This window comes from Centruroides vittatus, unplaced genomic scaffold, assembly GCF_030686945.1.
Source record: "Centruroides vittatus isolate TY-2023 unplaced genomic scaffold, ASM3068694v2 contig_460, whole genome shotgun sequence".
Lineage (NCBI taxonomy): Eukaryota > Metazoa > Arthropoda > Arachnida > Scorpiones > Buthidae > Centruroides > Centruroides vittatus.
This window is the reverse complement of record NW_027122256.1, coordinates 1,069,035-1,096,378: the sequence shown is the minus strand read 5'-3', so window position 1 is coordinate 1,096,378 and position 27,344 is coordinate 1,069,035. Positions and strand designations below refer to the sequence as shown.

Below are 27,344 nucleotides of genomic sequence, written 5' to 3'. Positions count from 1 at the left end.
TCTAGTTATTAATTATTACATGAAATCACTTTATTTAGTCTACCTTAGTTCTTTTTATTTCATTTTTCAAATAATTATAATCATGACGTTTAGTAAAAATTTTGCAAAATACACATTCAAAAGATAGAAAGAAAACTTTTATTTTGAATTTTCTTTTTAACAACTTCACCCCTAGATTTTCCCTTAAAATTCTAAATTAATGCTTAAGAAACCATTTACAAGTCCACTTCACAGAGCATCAGATAAGCAGTTCATTTAAGAGAGCAATCTTCCATGTTCTCGATTTTCTCCCCTATGTTTTACATTAATAGAACCTTGACCATTTGACATGGCGCAGCTCAGCCTGTATGACTCTTGTGCCAAAAAACCCCAACCAACCAACCAACCATTAATAGAACTCCTACTATAGTCTGTGTACGGAAAGTATCATCTTAGGAAAGAATCAACCAATGATCATCATCCATTGACTGCTTAGCTGTGACCAGTTTCTTCCTTATTAAACATGTCACTGTTATACGTCTATGTCACGTTCTTGTATGATATACGAGGAAGTTCGCTGTAGTAGTTGTTAAATGCATGTTATAAAAAATTAACACAATTAACCGAAAATTCGTTCTGCTATCTAGCGAGAGAAAATAAAATAAAATTCACATATTAGGCGTATTCAAAATTCACCGCATAGCCAGCACCTCTGTTCAAAATCTCAGACAACTTTCAGTTGCTAGCAGCACACTTCCAGCAAATTGTAAGCGTGTTTTTCGGTGGCCGATATGCCAGCAAACAAGATGGCAGCCACCATGAGGCTCGTAAGAGATCTATTTTGCGTTGACAATTTTGAATTTAATTTAATTGTTGATGAATAAACCCTGAATGAACTAAAATTCGGTTCATACCTTAATAGATTATTTTAATATACAGGGTGATTCAAGTCACAGAAATTTTAAAAAATTAATAACTCACAAATTATTTACTGTAAAATGATGCGGTTTTCACACAAATGCTTAGAAAGAAGCGGGATATTTTAATGTGTAATAAAAATTTTAGTATTAAAATAGTTACATTTCTTGCCATAGATGGCGATGTACGAAATTGAAAGCCTTTGTAATTTCTTAAAATAAGAATAAAAACGTTCTTATTGTAAGCTCTAGTAACAACTACAAAAATCATGTAATCTTATCAAGCGCCATTTATGGCATGAAATGTAACTATTTTGGTACTAAAATTTTTATTACACCTAAAAATATCCCGCTTCTCACTAGGCATTTCTGTGAAAACCGCATCATTTTACTGTAAATAACTTGAGTTATTAATTCTTTAAAATTTCTGTGACTTTTGAATCACCCTGTACTAGTATATCAACGAAAGACATCACATAATTTGTTTTAGTTGTTTAAGTGTAATCTTAGGATTTAGTTTTAGAAAACTCCTACGGAAATTATAAAATCTTTATCCTTCTTTCTCTTTTCGAAATATTTATTTTTTATTAAGTTGTTCTCATTAAATAAGTTCAAAAATAAATTTAACATAATCATCATATGCCATTTTTCTTGTTTTTCTTTCCCCGATATCCCCAGCAGTGTTCTCTTGAAAACACCAGCGGTCGCGTCACTTCCGGCAGCATCTGGCTGGATTAATGCTGAGATTTTGAATACGTCCATTGCCTGACATACTAAGCGAAAACTGCTGATATCATTTAACTGAAGCGACATAACGCGTGACATTGCTTTTGAGTCGATTCTTTCCATAGACTATAACAAAGCATAAAATATAGTAGTAGAGTGGTTCATTTAAACGAGCGCTGTTCAGCAGCATTTTTAGAGCAGCAGTCCACGTAAGAGAGCATTATTCTATGGAAGATTTATAAGGGTCTATCATTGATATTACGAAATATTACCGCTCACAGGGTTCCTCACGGCGAGCTGTCACATAACATATACACTACGTTATATGTTATGTAAAGATTTGGTAAAACTCCATTAGTTGTCTAATACACACTGACATCAAAAGATTTCTTACAGACTCACAATAAACAGGTTTTATTGGACACATATGAGAAGCAATTACAGATTAAAAAGGTATCATAAAATATACTGTATATAAACAAACAATGCAGATCACATGTTCGTCCTCATCTCGAGTGGACAGGACAAGACAGCGACCAGACTTCGGATGTCGCATGACCTTACTGTAAGGTCATGTGACACTCGAAACGTTTTATACTGTAAATCTCATTAGAAATTTTGCAACAAGAATGCTTGCACCTTTTCAGCTAAGCTACCTACTGTATTTCTGAAAAGAAGAGATAGTAAATATATGGTATTTACTGATTATTCGAGAGAACAATAAAATTGACGATATACGGGGACTTAAGCCCTCCCCATTAACACAAAAAATTTTTTAAATTTGTTCTAACTTCAAAACATTATTTTTAAAATGTTTATCATGGATTATTGAACTATCCGCAATACAATCATCGTGCACATGTTAATAAAAGATACTTATTAATTATTCAGCTATTTTAAATTTTTAGTTAGGCCCCTTTGGGTTCTTCTGAATCCGCTAATGATATAAGAATCATTGTTATTGTTAAGAATTGTAAATTGTAAATCATTGTTAAGAACCTTGTTTATTAATAGGACCTATTACACTGATACAGTTTCTGGTTAGCAAATAGAGGAGATCTTAGTCAAAAGTCAAAACAAAATACAGTATCTTTATTTTCAGATATAAATAAATAGTACTGTATAATGCAGCGATAAGAGGATGCTTTCTTAAGAGGACTCGACTGTATATTTGGAACGTCAATTTACTAGTATGACGTTAATTTATTTACAGCAATATGGACGAAAAAAAAGAGTCAAAAACTTTCGTATATAGAGAATACAAACTATATATAATATCATATAAATAAACAACAACTAACCCGTTATATATAAAGACCAACAACTGCCGAATTATCGGGCTAGCAAATGGCTATAGTAATATTAATAATTTAAGTTAATTTGGTACTAGAGTTAAGCGTTAGGCGCCATCTCTTGCTAAATTTAATAATTAGAATTTTAATTAAATAATTTTAAATAAATTTAGGCTTAACTGGAAGAAAAGAATCGGCCCGAAGCGGGATTCGAAACCGCAACTTCTGCTAGCCTAAATTTATTTAAAATTATTTAATTAAAATTCTAATTATTAAATTTAGCAAGAGATGGCGCCTAACGCCTAACTCTAGTACCAAATTAACTTAAATTATTAATATTACTATAGCCATTTGCTAGCCCGATAATTCGGCAGTTGTTGGTCTTTATATATATAATATCGTTTAATTTTTATTATTATATTTTTTTTTACTCAAAAACTAAACTCAATATAAAATTTTCTTGTAATATTATTTAAAAAAACATAGTTTATGCATCGTTTCTATGTACTTTTCTTATAAGTAATGTTATGTTTAATTCAAATGACAGCGAAATTAATTATTAATAATCATTCAGATATAATGAGTTATTTAGTAACACGAGAGGAATTTGATTCTAGAATAATACATAATCTGCTTAATTTAGGCCTGTAATGTAGGCAATGACTAGCAACTACATTTAAAATTAATTTTAATTATAATTTAAATCAGAGGTAAATTTTTTATGAAGCAAAGATAATTTTTCTTTTTTTGTTATTAAAACATTAGTTATTATTCTAAAGTTTACAAATAAAACTTTTTTAAAAGTTGTCTTCAACAATTCGAATCATTAGCATTTAAAATTTTGGATAATCAATAAAATTACATATAAAATAAAAATTATAATTATCCACGATCACTGTTTACTTAACGACTGCAACATAGACAAAAATAACGTTCAAATCCTATACAAAGAAAAGAATATGTATAACAGAAAATTAAAGAAAGTGTTTCAATCCTAACCGCCAAAAATTGCATTAATAAAAATCTAAGCGTAAAAATAAATGAAAACTGGTTAAAAATATTGTAAAACACACTGTATATATTAATATAGGTTGTGATTGTTGCAAGAAATTACATCGTTCTTAACCATCTACAACAACTCTGAAAATATGCAATTTGTACTACGCCGCAGCGCAGAAAATGAGGCAGAAACAGCCATAAGACATTAATGAAAAAGAATTTTTATGTCCTTGTGAAAAATCACTTATTATATTCCGTAATATGAATACAACCGTAGTCTACATCTTCTAGATATTGTGATAACTGGATATCATAAAATAAGCAAAAGATTATGTACTGTACATTACAACAGGTAATCGGTTAATCGACTTCCTGTCAGTGCTTTTAAAGAATTTTTACGTTTTTTAAAAATATCTTATTATATACGGCTTATATTCTTATACATTGTTTTTATACCAGATATAAATAGTGTGTGTAAAAGGGATTACTCCGTTTATAGAAAAACTAAGATACATGTGTCAATTGAGTTTAAATCTTGTATGAATGGCAGATCGAATATGATAATGGTAAGAACCATACCTTGTGTTAATTTTGTTTGGTAAAATACAGTAGAGCATCGATTATCCGACTCAATTGGGGACTGGGGTTGGTCGGATAACCGAAAAGTATGAAAAAATACATTATTAGTATAGTGTATTAGGCCTGGTTTAAATACTAGCCTCCCTTTCATGGTCGAGCCAGTGCTGCCAGCTAAAACATGCAAAAATTTAACAAAAATAATATTAAAGTAGCCAAGACATAACCAAATATTATAGCGCCACATCACTAGCGGACATTTGAATTTGCCGACTAGAACGCCGACTAGAAGTCGGTTAATCGGAGGTCGGATAATCGATGCTCTACTGTACTTAGTGTAATAATTTAATTGTTGTATTGTTTAGTTGACTGATGAGGGGCTCTATGCCCGAAGCGTGCAAATGGCACGTAATAAAGATGGAAATAAAGCCAAGTGTTTAATTAAAACTCAACTTTGGGTTCATAGTCCAACAATCAACAAAACACGGTTTCAAAGAAGAAATAAAAATTATAATTCTAAAACAGCCTATTTACAAGAACAAGATATTGAATATCAATTTTCAGACTGCATCTAAAAACTAAGTTTGAATAGAATACAATAGTTTTACGAAGAATGCAATGCACTGTTTGAACTAAAATACATTTTGATTAGGTTGAATGCAAGGGGCTGTCCATAAATTACGTCCATATTTTTCTTGAAATTTTTACTCCCCCTCCCCTTCCAGTTTTTCCAAGTTTCCGTAACCCCCCTCTTCCGACTCTCCACAAAACTCAACCCCTCTTAAAACCTTAATCACTTTATGAATGATCGATACCATTAGTAGAAACAAAACACAAGAAATTTTGAAATAAATATAATAAAATGCATAAAACTATAAAATTTAATGAATTAAACGGACGTTCACTGATGCTCAACCTCCCCCCCATGTCCGACTTGTCGTAACCCCCTCCCCCTTCCAGTGTGGACATCATTTACGGACAGCCCTAATTATATATTTAGAGTCTCTATTTTTTTTAACTTAGCTGTAAAAAAACAATAAAATATTTAGAAAATTTAATAATTTACTACATTAAAAAATGTTAAGTTTCTATAATCTCAAGTGATTTATAGCTCTACATTTATATGTTATAATAGTTTGTGCGAAGAAAAAAAAAATGCAACTCGAAATATTTGAAGCAGCAGATCATTAAAATTCATCAAATCATCAGACCGGAGGAGAGTCTGAAGCAGCAACTTAAGGGCAATTGGCTAAACACGTGCAGGTGGTTGACGCACGATGTCACCTGCTCTAACGGCCCTTACAAAAGGACAGATGGTATACGAGCTTGTTTACTTCCTTAACTGGAAAACATTCTGCAAATATGGCACGATTTTTTACATGCTATTTATGCCATCAAGCTAGACTTGATAATTCTTTAAACTATTTTAACAGTGTATAATTTTAAATGAACAATATATGAAATTTTATTCATTCGTATATATTTTTATAGTAAATTTACTTTAAATTCTTTTTATTGATGCATAATTATAATAAATATAACTAATATATTAAACAGGAAAATATTTCGATGGCAAAAAAACCACCTGTAATAAACATAAAAACTGCAACCCTATGTTAACGAATATGCAACATAAGGAACAAGCAATAGCAGCAGTAGCAAATACCAACAGTCAAGGTCATTGATCACGTCTTTCTCCTAAATATTTTCATGTGTTGTTATAATTGCAAATTCGCGTTTTCACTTTTATAACAAATATATCAAAATATCTTAAACAAACTTTATGCTTCAACGTATATTTAAACAATACAAAACGTAACTGATCATCATCATTAAGAAATCAATACATTAAAAATTATAGATCAATATTACACAATAAACAATTAATCAAAGTTGAAATATTCTTTTATGGCTTTTAAATCATACGTAAACTTTATATTCTATTTAAAAAATAATAAAATTGATAAATTTTAAAACAAATTTGAAAATTTACTGTCAATCTGTATTTACTGTATCAAATATTTGCAAAACAATGACCATTTAATTTATTCTTCATGTAAGCACTGCATGGTTTATATACTGATTGCAAATTATTTTTTTTCCAGCAAAAATTAAATAGATCATGCTCTGAAGAAATTCAAGTTTTCAAACTTAAAAGATTATTAAACCTGAAAAATTTTGTAACATTAAAAATATTGGTAAGCATAAGTTTTTTATGAAGAAGTAATATTGCCTAATATTCAATGTTTAATTTTTTTATGAAAAAAATTGTAAACAAAATTAAATAATCGATTTTATAAATTAAAACTAATTTACATAGATATTTAAATTTTTCTCAATATTTTCAAGATTTTATGAAGCTTCTAGATCAACAGTGGTGAATCCATGCTCCTTGAATCACACATTGACCTACACAATGATTTCAAGGTATTTACATTAAATGTTTAGAAAGTATTAAGTTTTTTCTAATTATAAAAAATATTTGATAAATTTCAAAACTTTGCATATGTAGTGTGAAAAATAGAGTCTAAAGATGTGAAAAGTCTTAAAAGCAACAAATTATGAACATCAGATTGAAAAATAATCATCAAATAAACAATAATCACATTTATTTTCTTTTCACTTATATAGTTATTTATTAGTTATATATTGTTATTTTTGCAATCTAGATTAAGAAGTTAAATACAGTAAAATTTGTAAGAATTTTTTTTAATACTTTCTTAATTACTCAAATATTTGACCCACAGATAGGTTCACTATAATTGTTCTAAACCAGCCATATTCAACCTGTGACCCATCAAGCGAAGGTGCAGCCTGTAACATTCACACTTATGAAGTACTTTTTTAAACTTCTAGTGATTTGATAAAAGTTTTAAAACCTTCAGATGCAGGCAACACTTGACCAGTTGGTATGCACATGTATTGTACAGTGCTCTTGGACCTATTGTTTGATTTATTTATGTAACAACATCAATTCATGCAGTTTTGTTTCTTAACATTAAGTGTCAGCTAAAATGAACTGATGCTGGTGACTGTTTTAATCTGTATTGTCGTATGTCAAAAATAATTTGATTATCTACAATGATAAGTGTATCTTCAAAATACAAACAAAAATATCCAAAGAAAATAGTTTTTCAAGGGAAGAAGTATATTTTGTTATGCCAAATAAACACAGTTCAGCAACTTGTTTGATTTGTTGCAAAAGTGTAATATTAAAAAAATATATAATGTAGTTTGTCATTATACCATTTAATGATGCTTCTCCTGGTGTGTCTTTAATCAGATGTTAACTTTAAGTCACTGCAACGTGTTATTCCAATGGCATTATCACAAAATGCAATGACGACAAGAGCATCATATGAAATTTGTTACATACTTGGTAAACATTTGAAACCATATACTGATGCAGGGGTTGTTGAAGAAATGTTTCGTCAATGCTTCCAATGTATTATATGATAACTTTAGCAATAAAAATCAAATATCAACAAATTAAAAAAATGCATCTTTCTGATTTTACTTGCATTAGACACACTGAAGATATTGCAAAAACACATTTCTAGACACATCTTAAATTATTTACAGTTTTTCAAATATTCTAAAATTTATCTTGTACACTAGTACTTTTTTTTTATTAATTAACAGGACATATTAAACTAGAATTATGGATGCAGATATTTAGTCTTACAGATCAGAAATAACACTTTTTATTTAGTTCTAGTATAAGTCCTGTTAATTGATAAAAAAAGTACTAGTATACAAGAAAAATTTTAAATTATGATAGAGGACACAAAGGCATAATAATTAATGTAAATATTTTAGCTTAGCTTTTGATTCCAGCACCATCACAATGTTCTGTTATTAGATAATGTACTAAACAGAATTTATGTAGATTTTTAAAAATTTTTTCCTATGAAGAATCAAACCAGAGGCACAGATTATCTTGATATCATTAGTACTTTTCTGGTGAAAAATAATACTAATTAATATTAAAAAATTGGTTTTTGTGTGCAATGATGGATGTCCTTCAATGACTGAATCCGAAAAAGAATTTGTTTCCCCATTGAAAAGAAACGCAATTTAACAAATCTCTTATCATTTCACTGTATCATTCACCAATAAAATTTGGCAGCACATATTTCCATGGCCGAAGTAGAAACCATGATGAAAATAACGAACAGAAAAAGATTGAGTATGGCTGTTCTAGACTAAGGCTTCTCAATTATTGGTATTAACCCCAGTTGGAGTTGATGAGAAAATTAGAAACATACTGCACATGCATATGAAATATAATATTTTAATATTGTTTAATTACAGTAAGTGATCGGTTAATGAACAGTTTGGTTAATGAACAGTTTGGTTAATGAACAAATTGGATAACAAATACTTTTGCAAAAGATTTTCGTTTGGACAACAAACACATATTCGGATAACAAATACAAGAAGTGACGTAACATAACGAATACCGATTGGTCTTCCCTTGTCTTCAGGCAACAATTCGAAACTTTTCGGAGCGCGGGAGACATTGACATTGACACTCAACCCAGTATATACTGATCAGATAGTATTCCTCTGAACTTTGAAACTCTCCCTTGTAATTCTAGCCTTTATTTTTCTGACAGAAAGAATTTTTTTTATAGTATTCACAAAACTGTTGTCAGGCACTCGTTAAGTTTTGCATTGATTTTTATTTTCAAAAGTTGAGAGTATAATAGCAAAGTGGGCAAATGTCTGATGTTGCTGGGCTTAAACAGGTCTACTGTAGGCTGCAGTTCAATCTTAGATAAGATTGAACTGCGGCCTACAGAAGATTCACACAGCTTAAGGAGTAACAAAAATCACATCCGAGAAATAAAGAACATTGAAGAGCTCATAATGGAACCTGAAACTGATCTGACGACAGAAGAACACTAAGAACTCTTAAATGAAGAACACCAAGAAACTCGGCAAGATATGTTTTCTTCTGAAAAAGACGATTAATGCCAATCTGCTATTAAAGATCTTTTGAAGAAGTGGGAAGATGTCAGAACGACGGTCTTAGAATGGCATCCAAACCAGGTTGAGGTTAATAGGCTTAGGGTTAGGCTTAGGTTAATAGGTCTCTACAATTACAATGCTATTAATTACTTCTGAAAAATCTTGAAGAGAGAAAAGCAAACGACATTGGATAGATTTTTTTAACCCTACAAACAGAAAAAACATGACTAACAAAATGCAAGACTGTGTATATATGTATTTTTATCATCACATATAAATAAACTTAGTAATAAAGCATATACTTTTTATTTTTGGGGGTCTCCAGAACGAATTAATCAAATTCCCATAAAAACCTATGGTAAATCGATAATCAGTTAAAGAACAATTCAGATAGTGAACAAAGTCTTGGAATGGATTATGTTCATTAACCAATCACCCACTCTATTTAGTAAATACAATCATTTAAAATATTTGCACTATCATTTTCAAAACTTTCCAAATATCAGAAATTTATTAAAAAATAATTATATATATTTATTTATTTAAAGGGGGTGAAATAAAAAATTTTTCTTAAAAGTTGATACATGAAAATAATTGGGAACCCCTGTACTAGACTAAGCTTAATTTATGTGAAAATTTATGTTATGTCCTTAAAAATATTAAATCCTAAATATTTTACTCAAAAATTATTTGCAATATTTGTCAAACAGATACTGGATACAGATAACACATACCTCTGAACAAACAAATATTGAAAATACTGATATAAAAAAAAGTTTATTTTAACTACTAAGATTTTATGAAAAATAAAAATTAAACAAACTAATTAAGACAACAAAAATCTAAATTAAACCAAATATGGAATTGAGCAGGGCACTGTTCATCTTTAATTTGGATTTGTGACAGTTCATTATTACAATCACATCAGTCAACCTCTCAAATGCATGCATTGAAACAATGGCATCTGAAGCATGATATTGGCCACAATATCTCCTGACAATGCTAACAATTATGTTTTAATTGAATTATTTATAGGATGTACTGTACATAATTTATTCTTACCATTTTGGAATGACTTATCTTTAAAACAATGCAAGATAGAAAAAAAAAACATCTTTTTTTTTTATTCTTGTATGGAGACTCGTGCAGTTTTATTCACATTCAGTATTCCTCTACATGAGCTTCATTCTGAAAACATCTAATTGATATTCAATCTTCTGCCATACATTTTATATTTTTCTGGTTAGTTCTAATCACATGTTCAATTCTTCTGCATAATTCAGTGATATAAGTATGATTCACCAAGTTCAATGTGAGATGCATGTTGATTGGATTATGGGTTCAATCCTTTTTCTGGAAAAAAACAATTAATGCATGCACCTACCAAAATATGATGGAATGCTTTGCTATTCCATAGCTCAATACTTCAAACAAAAGGAATCTTCCAGCAAGATGACACTTCATTTCATTGGGATTTGCTGTTCAAGACTTTTGGACCAGATGTCTCTAGACCAAAAAATTGGCCTTCAAAATTGCTAGACACACCCCCTAAATTGCTAGACACCCCTTTTACCTGTAAGGTTATGTAAAGGACCTAGTATACTGTATAAAACTAATACCATTGAATTACACAGAAGAATCGAAGACACTTAAATCTTTAACATCATGTTACAAAAATGACAGGAGATCAAATATCAATTAAATATTTTGAGAGCAACAGGTGAAGCTCTTGTGAAAGTGTACTAAACTCAAATAAAATTGCATGAGCACCAATATAATGATAAATTTGTTCTGTCTTGCATTGTTTTAATCTAAGCCATTTTGAAATGATAAAAAAATTATACAGGTACTCCTCACTTTACGACCAAGTTCCGTTCCGACGACTACGTTGTTAAGCGAATTTGTCGATAAGCAAGGAGCTTGCACCGGGAATATAGGATCGTTGTAAAATTATAAAAATTATGCAACAAACTTCAAATTTATTCATAAAAAGACTATTATAGTACACTATTAGCCTATTATAGTATGCTTAGTGCGCATGTCACCATTAGCCACTGACCGACACTCAAGCTGAGAAAGGGGATTCCCCGAATTGAAGGTCGAAACTTGATTAGTCGTAAGTGCCAGTGGTCATTTAGCAGATAGGTCGTAAAGTGAGGAGAGCCTGTATATACTTTGTATAGCTACTGCTTGCCAAATCAGATAAGCATTAATCTTTTAGCTAATTATAATTTCTGCATAATTAAATTCTTTTTTATTATACATTATTTATTTATCCTAAATATTTTATTAAAAATTACAACAAAATTAAATGACAACAAAAATATAAAATTTACTTCAAAATTATTATTATTATTCTTCTACAGTATTGTTTTCCACATACAGTTTACAGAATTGAAGTTAATGAGAAAAGTACAGTACATATTTTATTGGGTTGTTCGGAAAGTAATTTCGTTTTTTTATTATTAGAGGAATTAGTCGTATTTTTACCAGCCAATTTCATTTTAAACCACATTTTCATTATATATTTTGACAGCTGACAATTTAAGGCTTATCTGTAAAAAATTTTGTTTTTTAACACCGAAAAAAAAAAAAAAAAAAGCAATTGTACAGAATCAATACAATTGCTTTTTTTTGGTGTCCCATCAAATATGGAAAATTGACAGCATCATTTTCAAGCAAGAAAAAAGTTATGGTACATGTATGGAGAAGATGTGTTGAGAGAAAGACAGTGCCAAAACAGGTTCACAAAATTTCGTTCTGGCAATTTCAATATTGAAGATGCACCACGTTCTAGATGGCCAGATGAAGCCAATGAAAATAAAATAAAGGTACTGATTGAAGCAAACTGCCAAATAACATGTGAAATCACTAAGAGATTAAATGTGTTGAATTGAACTGTTTATGATTACTTGAAACTAATTGGTTTTGTTCCAAAGCTCAATATATGGGCTCCACATGTTCTTAAAGAGAGATTCTCTCTTTGGTGGGATTTTAAGGAAATATTTTTTTTGAGCTTTCACCAGACAATTTAACAATTGATTCAAAAGTGTACTGTCATCGAGTAAACAAATTGAGTAGTATCATCAAACAGAAAAGGTAAGAATTGATCAACAAAAAAGGTGTAATGTTTTACCATGATAATGCCAAATTTCACACAAGTTCGGTAATTCATCAGAAACTGTTACAGCTTGGATGGGATGTATTACCACATCTACCATATTTGCCAGATCTGGAACCCTCGGATTATTACTTGTTCCAGTCTTTACAAAATTTTTAAACAGTAAAACATTTACTTTAAATGAGGATGTCAAAAATCACTTGGATCAGTTTTTCGTACATAAAAATCAAAACTTTTATGAATGTGAAATCATGCTACTACCAGAAACAATGACAACAGGTATTTGACCAAAATGGTCAATATATAATTCAATAAAATATTTATTTATTATAAGAATATTGTGCTTATTTTTCTATGGAAAAAACAAAATTACTTTCCAAACAACCCAATAATAGCAGTCTTATATACTGTATGCCAATCTTATATAACAGTTGTTGTGGCTTCATACTTTTTAAAAAGATTATTAAAACATTCATATTTATAACCAATGATAAGATGAGGAAGCATTAGCAAGGTTGAAGCCAAAGTTTTAAATGCGAAAACGTGTATGTCGGACATTCAGCACTGCTTTCCTGTAAGTCTAGAAGTTTGACAATGGTGTTTGGAAAGTCAATGGAATCATGCTCGACATTCCAAATGCCATTGTCAAACTTCTAGGCTTACAGGAAAGCGGTGCTGAACGACCGACGTACACATTTTCACATTTAAAACTTCGGCCTCAACCTCACTATTATATATACATATTTGATCTCAATCTTAATCCTGTAAAGTCCTGTGAACTTGACTTACTGTAGACTGAGAAAGTGACAAGTTGCCAAAAATGAAGAGGTTTACAGTGATGATGGTAGTCTAAATAGCAGTATTTTCATAAAGGTATTATATGTGCAAATTCATATACTTATTAACTATGCATCAGTAGTGACTATTTCTATTTGCCATTAAATTTTAATTTAAAAAAAATATTGGCTACTCAGTGGTTACTTTTGAGTTAGTGACACTTGCATGGTGGCATTTTGCAGCAGCAAGTTGAAAAAAAGGGGTTATATTCTTTGTTAACGTGTGGAATTGATGCTATTATCAAGTGGCACCAGTAAATAATAACTTATTTGATCCTAGTGTTACATTATAGAGATAAAAATTAGATTACATGTATTTCTTGTTTTTGGATATCATGACAAGTTTTATGGAATGTCAGGTTATCAAAAGTTGAGTTTCCAGAACTCTACTGTATTACATTTCTAATTTCTTTATCATTATATAGGATGGTTCCAAACTATGGGAAGAAACTTCAGTAGCAGATTCCTGAAAGGACAAGAACAAAAATGGTCCTATTAACACATATTCAAAAATACACCAGAGATTGATGACACCACTGGTATCATAACAACAGATCTGCTTAACAGCAATCATAGAAATGACAGAGGAAGTATGCAGCATATTGTCTGTTGAAGAGGTTCATGTGCAAGTGTATGGTGTGGTGCTGTGAGAATAAAGCATAATTCCAATATCATGTCCACCTGACTTGATGACATTCATATACAGAAAAGTGATTACATTAAGTATTTTAAAATTTTATAAATAATGTCATTTATGTGTCACATTCCAATTTTGAATGTTATCAGACTGGAAGCTGTGTATAAACCTGATGCAGGTTTATGAAATAAGCCAAAAATATTTGTGTTCTTAAATTTGATTGATAGAAATGCATAGATGGTGTTGAGTTTGTTAGGATAATAGTTCCAGCTTTGTTCATGTTTTGTATATATGCCATACTGTTGTGCAATGTTATATCCTGTGTTTGCAGTTCATGTTGTTAATGATGTCATCTATCTCAGCACCAGTACATTTCCATACATATGTTAGTTAATAGGATCACTTTTGTTCTTTGTCCTGGCAGGAATCCACTCCTAAAGTTGGTCTGCATAGTTTAGAACCACCTTGTATAACACTAAGCAAGCAATTTCAAAGTACTTGATATACTATCTACATTTATTTCTGATAAATTCTTTCAAAGTTTCTAAACAGATTACAGAAATTAGCTTATATATGATATGACATTATTTTAAACTTAAAATGCATCTCAATTTTCATTATCAGAAACATTAAAAACATGTTAAGTTTAAAATAATAGTGTTTTTTACAGAAAAAATTTGTCAGATATCTTAAAAATCATAATTTAATTATTATTGTAAAGTTTGTTTTTTTTTTTTTAGTTTTATTATCAAATGTGAGACCAATAACCATTGAAAATTTTTATTTCTTGTTATTCAACATATTTAATTGGCATTTGTTAACAATAAGCTAATTAGACACTTGGTTAAATACTTATTAATATTCACAGTAAATATTTCAATGCTTTAATTTAAGTTTGTTCCAAATTCAACCCATGAGATAGGTAAAGCATTTTATTTGTTTAGTTTAGAATTCTACATGTACATATTAATTTACTTTACATTATGTATGTATATTATATATATACAGTGCACTCAAAGGAGTTTAACCACAACTAAGAAATTATGTCTGATTATGTAAATTGCATTTCAAATATGCATGTGTGTGTATATTTGAATTGAATACATTTGTAATAAGTCAATATATGATCAGGTGGTTGCTGGAAGTGATTACAGTTTTGTATAATTAGCAACAGTTTGCAAAAGAAGCTGGTGAAAGTTGTAAAAATTTATAACAATGCTGTGAATGTTTCACTTAATTTGTAAATTTTGTAATCTAAGGTGCATTATTTTACAAAATCCTTTATGTAAAAATAAAAACTGCAAATACGCAAATTCAAAATCTTTAAAAACAGCAAAAATAATTTAATTACAAACATTTTTGGTCATTTTTAAAGACTATCTTTGGATATAACACAAAATTGAACTTAGAAAATATAGAATGTAACATATAATTATCTGAACAAAGAATGCTAGCTGGTTGGTTTAAATTAAAAATATAGAATAAAATAAAATTTCAAATAAATATGTAGACAAATAATGAAATAATAAATATTGTAAATAAAAGTAAAATTAAATACTTACAAATCAACTCTTACGATCTAGCTTTACAAGATTACATTGCATAAATTAGATTACTTTTTTGAGAACACAATTGATTATATTGCATTCTCAGCACATATGCTCAACATGAACAGTGCATCATCCTCTCACCTTCTACACCAAGGTTATTTGCTTTTATGAAGGTACATAAACCAGGCTGAAACTTAAAAGCAGTTGTAGATAAAAGTTGTTTGCCTACCACCCACATTGAATGCATTCTTAACAAATTTATTATGAGCATCTTCCTATCTATCACTACAGCATTATGCAACCATTAACTCTCATTAGGAAGCTCAAAAACCTTGTACTTTTGAAGACAGGTATATTACAGTACTTGTCTTTGAAGCCTTATATCTCTTTATAAGATTAGAATTATGTTTTTGTCATATCAGGACTATCTCCTCTGTAACATCAAGCACTCTTCTAGGCTGCTATTGCAAATATTAGAATTAGCATATGTGACCACATTCTTCCTTCTTTGTATTTGATGACACCACTACATCCAGAATAGGTGTCCCTATGGGCAGTCCCCTTTTCTGGGACCTTGTGTGAGATGGTCTTAACATCATACAATCACTGATTTTACCTATGTCTCAGTGGTGTAACTAGGGGGGTGCGGTAGGTGTGGTCCGCACCGGGCCCCTGGAAAGCGATGGGCTCATGGGGGCCCCAAAATTGTAAGAAAAAAGACCTGAAAAATTTTTCACAGCAATCAGAACGAAGCAAAATTTGGCATTTGGATGCTCGAGCTGGGCCCCCTATTACACAGGAAAACCAGCAACTCAACTGTAATCTAGTTATACACCATATAAACCACTACACAAAAATATTTTAGTCCATTTACGTAAAAAAAACAAAAAAATACCTAACGTATAATTCATCAAACAAAAGAAATTGAACGTCTAAACGGAATAAATAAATTCAAAAGCCAAAATTTATAGAAAAAATTACTTCTTTTCGTTTGGAAGTTCCCGATTACCATTACAGAAAAAGGACACCCATGCCAAAAAAATTTTTTTGGGGGACCCACAAATCTGGCTCCGCACCGGGCTCAGAGAACCATAGCTACACCACTGCTATGTCTAACATTTGTTTGGGCTGCAATTTGAAAAAAATGTAGACCAATAAATTCCCACTATCATCCATTTGTCTGTCCATCATCTGTCTTTCCTTAATCTTGAGAACAGAGTTAGAGAGATGAAACATGAGACCAGATATGGAAAGATTAGGACAGGAGGCCCTGATTAACTATATAATAAATTCCAATTCAAACTAGAAGTCATGTTATTTCAATCCAAAAATTTTTTCCTGAAGTGTTAGATAGATGACTGACATGACTCTATTGTTAAAGGAAAAATACAATTTGAGGTGAAGAGAATATATTTTAAATTAAATAAATTAAAAAATTGCAGCCCAGCATTGTAACAATGTCACAATAAATACTTGCTCATTATATGCTAAATATATCAATGACATCTTGATCATTTGGAAAAGATGCTCTGACGTCTGGGAATTTATTGGCAACAACATCATCAACCCATAGGGCCTCACCTTAAACCTGGAACAAGAAAGTGACTGTGAGGTACACATTCTGGTATTCTTTCTTTTTGAAGTGATGCAATTAAAACCAGTAACGTTAGAAAACCCTACAATCCACTCTTCATTCCTGAATCTCCCATGACCCTTTGTACTATAAACTGGCAGTGTTTAGGAGTATAATTAAAAGAGTCTATACTCATTGTCAAGATATCTGGGACAGGATGCAAGAATTTAAGTGCATCAGAAAACTTGCTTAACAGTTTGGCTTTAATCTATCATCATCCAGACCCTTATAGATAAATTTCACTTGGAACCAAAAGTTGGTACAAATGACTCTTCAAAGAGTCATTTGTGTCAACTTTTGTTGTTTGATTATATTAATACACTTGGTCCGTCCACAAAGTCTACAAGGTAGAATTTTCATTTTGGCAAAGACAAGGTCTGGCAGTTGGGAGGCTGCAGAAATAATGGGCATTTGCTAGGAAAGCACAATTCGTCAAGGTAGTGATCATTTTTCTTGCCAAAGATTAGGCACTTTTTGTCTTACTATGTCGTGCGGAACTTGTTAATGGGTCTACCATTGGGATCAAACTTGTAATGCAACAGACCCTTTTGAATAAAAAAAATCCACTAAAAATGTTTTAGTGGATTTTTTTCAATTCAAAAATTTTGAATTGAATATCCCTATCCCTATCAAGAAGGAGGTTGATCAAGTTACCCAGTCCTGCCGGACAGGGGTAAACGCACGCTAATTCCTTGAGTGTAGCGCGCATGTGGCCCTGGACATCTAAGGGTATCACAGACCTGTTATTGCTCTGTCTCATGCGGCTAAAAGCCGCTTGTCCCTCTAAGAAGATCGAGCAACTCCAGTAATTGCTCATCTATTTAGTAGGCTAGAGTCTCGTTCGTTATTGGAATTAACCAGACAAATCGCTCCACCAACTAAGAATGGTCATGCACCACCACCTACTGAATCAAGAAAGAGCTCCAGTGTCTGGGCCGGGTAAGTTTCCTGTGTTGAGCCAAATTAAGCTGCAGGCTCCACTCCTGGTGGTGCTCTTCCGTCAATTTCTTTAAGTTTCAGCTTTGCAACCATACTTCCCCTGGAACCCAAACACTTTGGTTTCCCGGAAGCTGCCCGCCAAATCATTTGAGGAACTCAGGCGGATTGCTGGTTGGCATTTTATTCGGGTTATCATCACCTGAAGCAGACCTCGAGTGAGGCCGAAAATGTTCGTTTCATGAATTTTAAACGTTACTGAACATAAAGGTTTGTCGAGTGTGTTCATTAACACCAGTAATTAGTTGGAAGATGATGTTATATAATGTAATATTACTATAAATGTGGATATGTCACTGATGCATCCACATTTATATAACTGATAGAGAATATGTATGAAATGTATATTCAAAAATGGGAAAATTTTCCATTAATTCACTCTAACTTAGCCAGCTTAATCTGAACTAATTTTGTTCACTTATTTGCTAAATGATCCAGCCAGAAACAACATTAAGTCATTAGTTTTTAGAAATATGATGATTTTGTTAAATTAATAAGCATTATATATTTTAACATAAAAAAACATTACTCAAACTCAAACTCATTAAAATTACCTTCTTAATATTGGAACAAATCACAAACATATTGTAAATAACCTTTGAAGTCCAATAACAAAAATTTTTTAATAAAAAATTTTGTTCTGTGAAATTTCAATTTGGAATTTCATTAATTTAAAGACCTGAGACAGACCTTGGTCAAGGTTGAAAATGTTTGTCAAAAGTTTTGTATTGAAAAATTTTTATTACTGGACTTTAAAGGTTGTTTACACTGTGTTTGAACTCAAACTCACCACCAGCAACAGAAAAAGAAGAGTCCACGGAAATGTTTAAAGATTTATCCTTGGATAAAAAAACTTAGGGTTTCTCAAACGGGATCTCGGGTTCCTGGCTGTTATTTTTAACCCAGGAAATCCCACAAATTTCTTAAAAGTTCACTTTCTTCTTTTGTTGTGTTAAGGTTGAGGAAATTTTGCAAATAGAAAGTATAATTAACTCATAAACTGTCAGAATACATTTGTATTTATTAATTTTAAGCCTGCTTATTCATTTTTAAATTTTTGCTTGTTATGACATCTCACTGAATGTCAATAATCAATATGTATTTGTGGCAGGACTCTGAAAATTCTTTACTTGTCAGAACCTGTAATATTTGGAATAATTGCACCAATGCTGTCTTAATTTTAACCATGCCCAGTAACTTCAATAACTGCATTATGTCAGGTTATGTAGATTGGGCAAGGATAGAAATGAGTACGAAGTCTGCAAGTATGAAGTTTTTCTTCATAAACCTGATTACTAAAGCCAAACGAACTGCTGAATTATCAGGCTATAAGTTTGATACTGCTATTAAAGCAGCCGAGGTAGACAAATCAAGAATACTTTAGAGCAAAAGAGGTACTGCAACGCATCTCAAAAACAAACTAGAAATCTTCGACGCTATGGGTGTAAAAACACGTAACATTTATCTTCTCTTAAATGCATTAAAGACGATTCCACCCAAATCCATTGAATTGAAAAGGGCATTTTCAGTAGCAGGACTTTTCATTATTAAAATAATAACCAGATTGAGTGATTGACCATCTTTGGTTTTCAATATGACTATTGACCATCTTTGGTTTTCAAAATCTTATAAAAATGTACAATAATATTTGTGTTATGTTTTATTTAAAAAAACAAAAATTACGTTCTAAGTTAGAAGTTTGATCTAAGTTCATTTTTGTTTAAATTTTCAACTCAATTCAAAGGCATTTTTTTTTGTAAGCAGTTTCCAACAAACTTTAATAAATTTTTTCTATTTGTGAAAATTTCTATGTAATTCAAAGGTAATTTTAATATACATTTCACACAGCATTATTAATATTATATTTTGGAAGTTGCAGAACATATTAAATTGCTTTTAAAAATGAAAAATAATTATATCATTCGATTTCAAGATATTTTTTATATTTTAGAAATAATTAATTCTATCCCGGGATTTCCTGGGATACCGGGACAAGCAAAAGACTGGGAAATGAGAAACCCTAACCAAAATACAAGGAGCGATGTTGCTTGTGCTGCTAGCAGAGGATCTTATGAATAGTGAAGAGTGCATTTGCAGTACCAAGAACCTTTGAATGATCATGGAGATATTCTCCTAGAAATAAAGTGCCATAAAAATGCCTATGAGTTAACAGGAAATTTTAGGACCACTTGTGAGATGCTTTGACATCAAAATTTAATAGTATTATTATAGAGGGAAACAAAATATTAGGACATGACTATTACAATATGTATGTGTTCGAAAGCCTGAAGAAGTTTGTAACTAATGTGTAATAGCATTTTCAACAGAATATAAATGTGCACTTTATTAATTGCAAGGTAAAATCTGCAAATGAAATGTTACAAAACAAAGTTCCAGGGAAACAAAATAAAAAGACCAAAAAAATGTTATACAGATAAATGAACAAAAATCGCATACTGTATCATGTTTATTTTGTTGTATTACTGTATTAAATAAACATATATTTACAGTTTATTAATATTGTATAAAAATATTGTTGCACAGGAATAAGTACACAAAAATTTTTACAGAATGTACTGTAGAGTCAAAACAATCAAACCAGACAAACAATAATGTTGGAAAGTGTCAATGGTCTTGGAAAGTAAGTAACAAACAGCATTAATTAGGCACAAATTTCAGGCCCCTTTGAGTAGTTAATTAGTGGATAAAAAGTTCCTATGTTTGACATTAGGTTACATCAATTAATTTTCACCTACAGATGCATCAAAGATTAATATATTAAGTTTAACATTAATATGTTGAGAAGGTAAAAACCAATGCACTACTCCATGCTGTCATATGAGAGGGCAGCAGCTATTCACATTGGCTAATTTTAATGTTGAGGGAAGTTTCATGTATTTGTATATATAGTATTTGATTCAAGACAAACTACCCATGTAATACTTCTTTGAGTTGCATGTCAAAATTTTATCCCATGTCCCCAAAATGATAATCTGAAATCCAAGGCTGTGGAATCAATCAAAAGCAAATTTGTGCTAGAGGAGTTGGAGACCGTAAAAATGGATATATGTTCTTTATATTAAGCTTCTAACAATAATGCTAACCTCCTATCTTGCATTATAACCTCCTGTAACATAAGATATTATCTATGATAATTCCATTACTTCATGATCTTTCTTTGCATATCACTAATTAAGCTAGAAAACAATCCTCATACCGATACATCTAATATCCAATATAACTTCTTAAGCCTTTTAAATTTCCGGTACTCAATACGAACATTAACAACCAATTAACTAACGTTTTCGATCGCCTCCGCGATCTTCATCAGGTTTTTTTTTTTTCCCCTATGGTTTTGAAATAGAATGCAAATAGAATTCTTTCAAAATTCAAACGATCGAACCTCTCCCGCATGCAATAATTGCGAACGATCCAACATGCATTTAATCTCCATGATACCATCATAAAAATGACTCTGTCCATTTGTACAGGAATACTACACTACCCTGAGATGCTACCATTGCGGGTGCACTTCGGAGACATATCGCCACACATATGATAAAACGTTGCCATCCTTGAAATTAATACATTTCCCCGATTTTGACGCCTTGTAAATCTCAAGGGTCTCCAAGGCCCTGATGCGGTCTGTGTCGAATGATGTTTTAATGAGGCTGGTTTTATCAAAATCTGCCTTTATATCGGGGTCGGTGGCGTACGTCGACAGAGCGGTGGTGTGTGTTTTTTTGGCAACGAATCTACTAAGGATCTACCAAGAGGATCCATTCAAAGAAGGATCTCGGAACACAAGTATGACGTTGCCAAAAAAAGACACACCACCGCCCTGTCGACGAACGCCACCGACCCCGATATAAAGGCAGATTTTGATAAAACCAGCCTCATTAAAACATCATTCGACACGGACCGCATCAGGGCCTTGGAGACCCTTGAGATTTACAAGGCGTCAAAATCGGGGAAATGTATTAATTTCAAGGATGGCAACGTTTTATCATATGCGTGGCGATATGTCTCCGAAGTGCACCCGCAATGGTAGCATCTCAGGGTAGTGTAGTATTCCTGTACAAATGGACAGAGTCATTTTTATGATGGTATCATGGAGATTAAATGCATGTTGGATCGTTCGCAATTATTGCACGCGGGAGAGGTTCGATCGTTTGAATTTTGAAAGAATTCTATTTGCATTCTATTTCAAAACCGTCGGGAAAAAAAAACCGATGAAGATCGCGGAGGCGATCGAAAACGTTAGTTAATTGGTTGTTAATGTTCGTATTGAGTACCGGAAATTTAAAAGGCTTAAGAAGTTATATTGGACTAATTAAGCTACTGTTGATTTACTTTTCAGAAATTTATATTCAAATAAATTCTTTCAGCCATATTTTTATTGTCAAATGACTCATACAAAATGGCTAAGACGACTCGGTTAAATCATATTTTTGAATACTTTACTATAACCACAGATGGAAAAAATTGTGTGTCAATGTATAGTTGAAGAAGTGGTAACGAAAAACTCTGTGGAAGAAAATAAGCACTTTCAATTTTGATAGGGATGTCTGATGATTCACTTAGTAGTGATGAAATGCCATTCTGGGCTAACATCAGGTCTGTGAAGTTAGTACACAAATGCTTCAACTCTGACACCTTCAATTATGGTATCTTGACTCCAACTTCTTTATTTATATATATTTATATATATTATTTATATCCAATATAGGATATAAATAATAAATTACCATCTGTGAAATAAAAACATTTTTACATATATTTATATTACAATTTAAATTTATTATAAGTCATAGTCAGCCAATTTTTACCACTCCAACTCCAACTCCACAACCCTGGTTAATAATCAAAGTATATTTTAAATTATTGTTTAGATGCAGTAGGCAGAGTCAGAACTTTGAAAATTGAGTTGGAATCAGAGATGAGGGCTTGCTCTACCACAGCAATTGATATTAGCCTTTAACTTCCTCGATCATTCAGCCAATCAATTTGATGCGCATTGTTGTACCTTATATTAACAATTCTAAACTATAAACAGTTCAAATCTAGAGCACGGTTATCCATACATTTATACATTTACTATAAAAAATTAAATCAGATTCTAGTTTTACAAATTTATAGAAATTGATACAAGTTACATATTAATCTATTTAAAAGTTTATTTTACAATGATACAATCCCAATCTAAAAGTTTAAATTAATGTCAATTTGCTATCTACTGGCTAATAATTATTATATGCTTTATATAGAAATTACTATAATGCTAAATCAGATGAATAATTTTTTCATATTTTCCAAATGCGATAATTGTTGAGAAATCATAAAAAAGAGAGTTATCTGTTTATTTATTTAAAATAAGATAAATATATTTGTTTTTATGTTGATAGAGATGAACTCATTTCTGTGTTTATTAGTTAATTTTAATTAAAGATTATTTTCAAATAAATAATAAATTATCAAACAGTTTTACAAAAATCATGTAATTTCTTCATAAATCCATTGATAACTTCAACACAAATTTAATTAATAATACGAATAATCACAACAAGTTTTAAAAATTATTCTTTGTACTTTGATTTATAAATAACTTTATAAATTTTAACTTTTTATTAAGTTACTGTTTTCTTAAAACTGTTTGTTTAACACTTAAAAACTTAAAACTGAATATCCTTACACTGAAAATATTTTGAAACAAAATGAGAAGCTTGTTTTATGTTTTAAGCCAGTCTGGAATGTTCAAATTCCAGAAAGACAACCAGCTTTAGTTATTGTTGCAATCACTGATACATGCAATTATAAATATTATAATTGTCAAATTCCTAAAAAGTTCTGTAAATGTAAATAAAACTTTATCTGAAAGAAAATTCCCATAGATTCCCATTCAATGTAAAATTATTTTAAAAGTTTTAAACACTAATATGTTTTAAAATAATTATATTACAAAAGTTTAATTTTATTAATAAAAATAATGAATATTTTCAAGTATAATGCATTACTGCTGATATAATAAATAAATAATACAAAAATTCACAACTTTTATTAATTAATAAAAGTTATGAATCTTTTGTATAAATAAGAAATTTAAAAACTTAAATTCTTATTATAGGCGTAAAGCACTAATTTATTAAAATTACAAGAATAATTATAATAAATTTTTAATTTTGAAATTAAACCAAATTACTTAATCTTAAGAGATTAAAAAAAAAAAAAACCCAATTTATTTTAAATAACTTAACATTTCTCCAAAACTTAACATTTTCATTAAAAATACATCTCAAAAGAGTCAATAAACTGAAATTTTTATATTATTATTTAAAATATTAAAAATTGTTGAATGCAAAATTATAAAATTGTTGTCAAAATATTCTAAAATTATTCAAAATTAAATAGATTCTAGAAATGCATTATTATTAATTAAACAATAATTTTTCAAAGTTTTGCATTTATCAATCAAATAATGCAGTCTTATTTTAACCAAAAAATCAAGGTGCCAAGTTACATATTTCAGTTTTAAATACATGTAAAAATTGTAAATATTTTCACATTATCAATTGAATATTTTATTTTATAAATAACATTTATAACTCAAAATAATGTTTATCTTTTATATATATACACATGCATAATTAATTTGGAATTTTATTAGACTACAATGATTTTGTCTTATAGTTTATTTAAAAATTTTCACTAAGTTTTTCACTTGATAAACATCTCTAATGATTTCTAACAGCGCATTACAGATTAACAATAACTTTATTAAACATGTAAATAATGTTTTAAATTCCTAATATAAATATAAAGCACAATATAATTATTTTTAAATGTCACAAGTAATAGAGCATATTTATAATCATATTAGAAAATACTTTTGTAAAAAAAAAATAAAAAAAATAAAAAATAACTTGCATGTATAAAAAATCAGCAATTACTTTACTAAATAATATATTTCCATTCAAATAAATAATCATGATAAATCTGTGTATTTCATTGTGATTTCCTATCAAAATCATTGGTTTTTTCAGTTCTATTCGGTGCATTATTGCTTTTGGTGAATTTTATTTTTTAAATTAAACAAATGACTAATCGCTTATAAATCAATATTTACTGGCATTTTTATAAGCATCGCGATACGATAATCATGCATTTCATAGGCATTCATCTGCACTAAACTCCTATTTATAATTTTGCAAATATTTTTATTATATGATAATGCATGTTAAGTATTTAAACATTTCAAGCATTTAATGACATTACCTCGTATTGCAAACCCGATGATTCTTCACTGTCGCTCGGATTTTGTGGTGATATCAAGGCGATATCAGACATAGATCCGTTACACAAACGTTCAGAAGAGACAGCCATCTTGATCTTCACCAAGATAAAGAGAATGGGTCACCAACTTAACACTGTTGCCAATCTACAGAAACATATAACCTATATTATACGACGTATCGTCGTTTGGTGTGTCTTAGAAAAATCATAACACGCTAATATAACATTTCTTTTTCGTATGAGCTTACAATAAATTTTTATTTCATCGTATACATCAGTATATAATAAAATTAATTGAAACGTATACAGATGAGAGTATGAAACGCGTGCAAAAATGGACAGTAACACGAATTGTCTTTTTTTTATGGTATATACTAAATTATTATAATACTTTATTTCATTTACTTCGTAGCATAGCATAATGCATTTTGTTATGAGTAATTTCATATCAAATAATACTTTTACGTAAGAAAGATCTTTGAGGAATTCACGGCGTAAACCGCTCTATATAAAATTCTCTGATGTATGGAATACCAAAAAGTGTCACACTGGATTCCATCTTCTAACAGAAGACAGTGCTTTGACATAAATTAGATTCGTTTTAATGAAATTTGGAATTTTTTTACTTTGGAATAAGTGTAACTAGCTTTTCATTTAAACTGAGCAAAGTTAACTTTTTGTTCCCAGTAATTTTGGGGGAAACGATAATAATTAAACGAATATAATAGCTTGTGAGTACAGTGGTGCCTCGTATAACGTACAGTACGCTTCGAATAACGGACGCTGCGAACAACGGACTTTCTGTTTGACCGTTACGTGACTCGAGCAACGGACTGGCTGCAAACAACGGACTTTCCCGCATAATTGGTGACTGCTCCATGGGTGCGTTCTTTAATAGCGGTCGCTCTGCGTCTCCGCTACTACGGGAGTGCGCTGCTGTTTGTAGGCATTTAGGAACGATGGTGAAAGAAAGAAAGATAGCGGCGCCCGCACTATCAATAGTATCGTGATGGAAGAATCTATAATTCTAAAATATGAGCTTTAAAAGGCAAAAGAAGGGGCCCAATTGTAAAATTTAACCATAAAATGGATTATTTGTTGAAAGAGCATTCAAAATATCCTCGAAAAAAAATTCGTAAAGACATTTACATCACCGCGTGAGCTAACTCGCGCTTTCGCAATTTCTAAATTCTCATTCATAAAACCACATAATGGATCCGGAAACGAAACTATCTGAGCCATGGAGGACGCTATGTTGCTTTCCACAATAAACTACTGCTACAAGCGGCCGTTTTTGCCGTTCGACGGCGCGCACTCCCACCGGAATTTAGGAACGCGTTCCGCAGGAGTTTTTAAACGGATGTCGCTCGCGAAGAGTTACGCGGAGGCATAAAAGAACGCACCCCATGTTCATTTTTTTAATGATGCAGTATGGTTATTTTATGCTGCGAAACGAATTACATGTTTTAACATGTGTTTCTATGGGAAAATGCGTTTCGTATAACGGACGTTTCACTTAACGGACGTGCACCTGGAACGGATTAAGTACGTTATATGAGGCACCACTGTACTAAGATTGGCTTTACTTTACCGCTAGACTTATTACACCACCACAAGACATCAAATTAGACTTATAAATATTTATAAAATAGTGTTTTTCTATTTAAAATAGTGTTTTTCTAAGTCTAATTTGATGTCCTGTGGTGGTGGTGTAATAAGTCTAGTGGTAAAGTAAAGGCGGCCGGATGGCCGAGCGGTCAAGGTAACAGCCTACCGCTCTGGGGGACCCAGGATCGAATCCGAACGGGTCGAATAATC

At 30.8% G+C, this 27,344-nt stretch overlaps 1 protein-coding gene across 1 annotated transcript in view; it reads right to left on the bottom strand.

The window, feature by feature from the left end:
* Positions 1–25,658, bottom strand: part of LOC136977524 (serine/threonine-protein kinase A-Raf-like) — a 118,255-nt gene extending 92,597 nt beyond the window's left edge. Inside the window, 1 exon segment of the mRNA XM_067273018.1 lies at positions 25,509–25,658. Within this exon segment, the coding sequence (XP_067129119.1) occupies positions 25,509–25,616 (108 nt within the window). The 5' untranslated portion in view covers positions 25,617–25,658.
* Between the last annotated feature and the right edge of the window lie 1,686 nt (positions 25,659–27,344).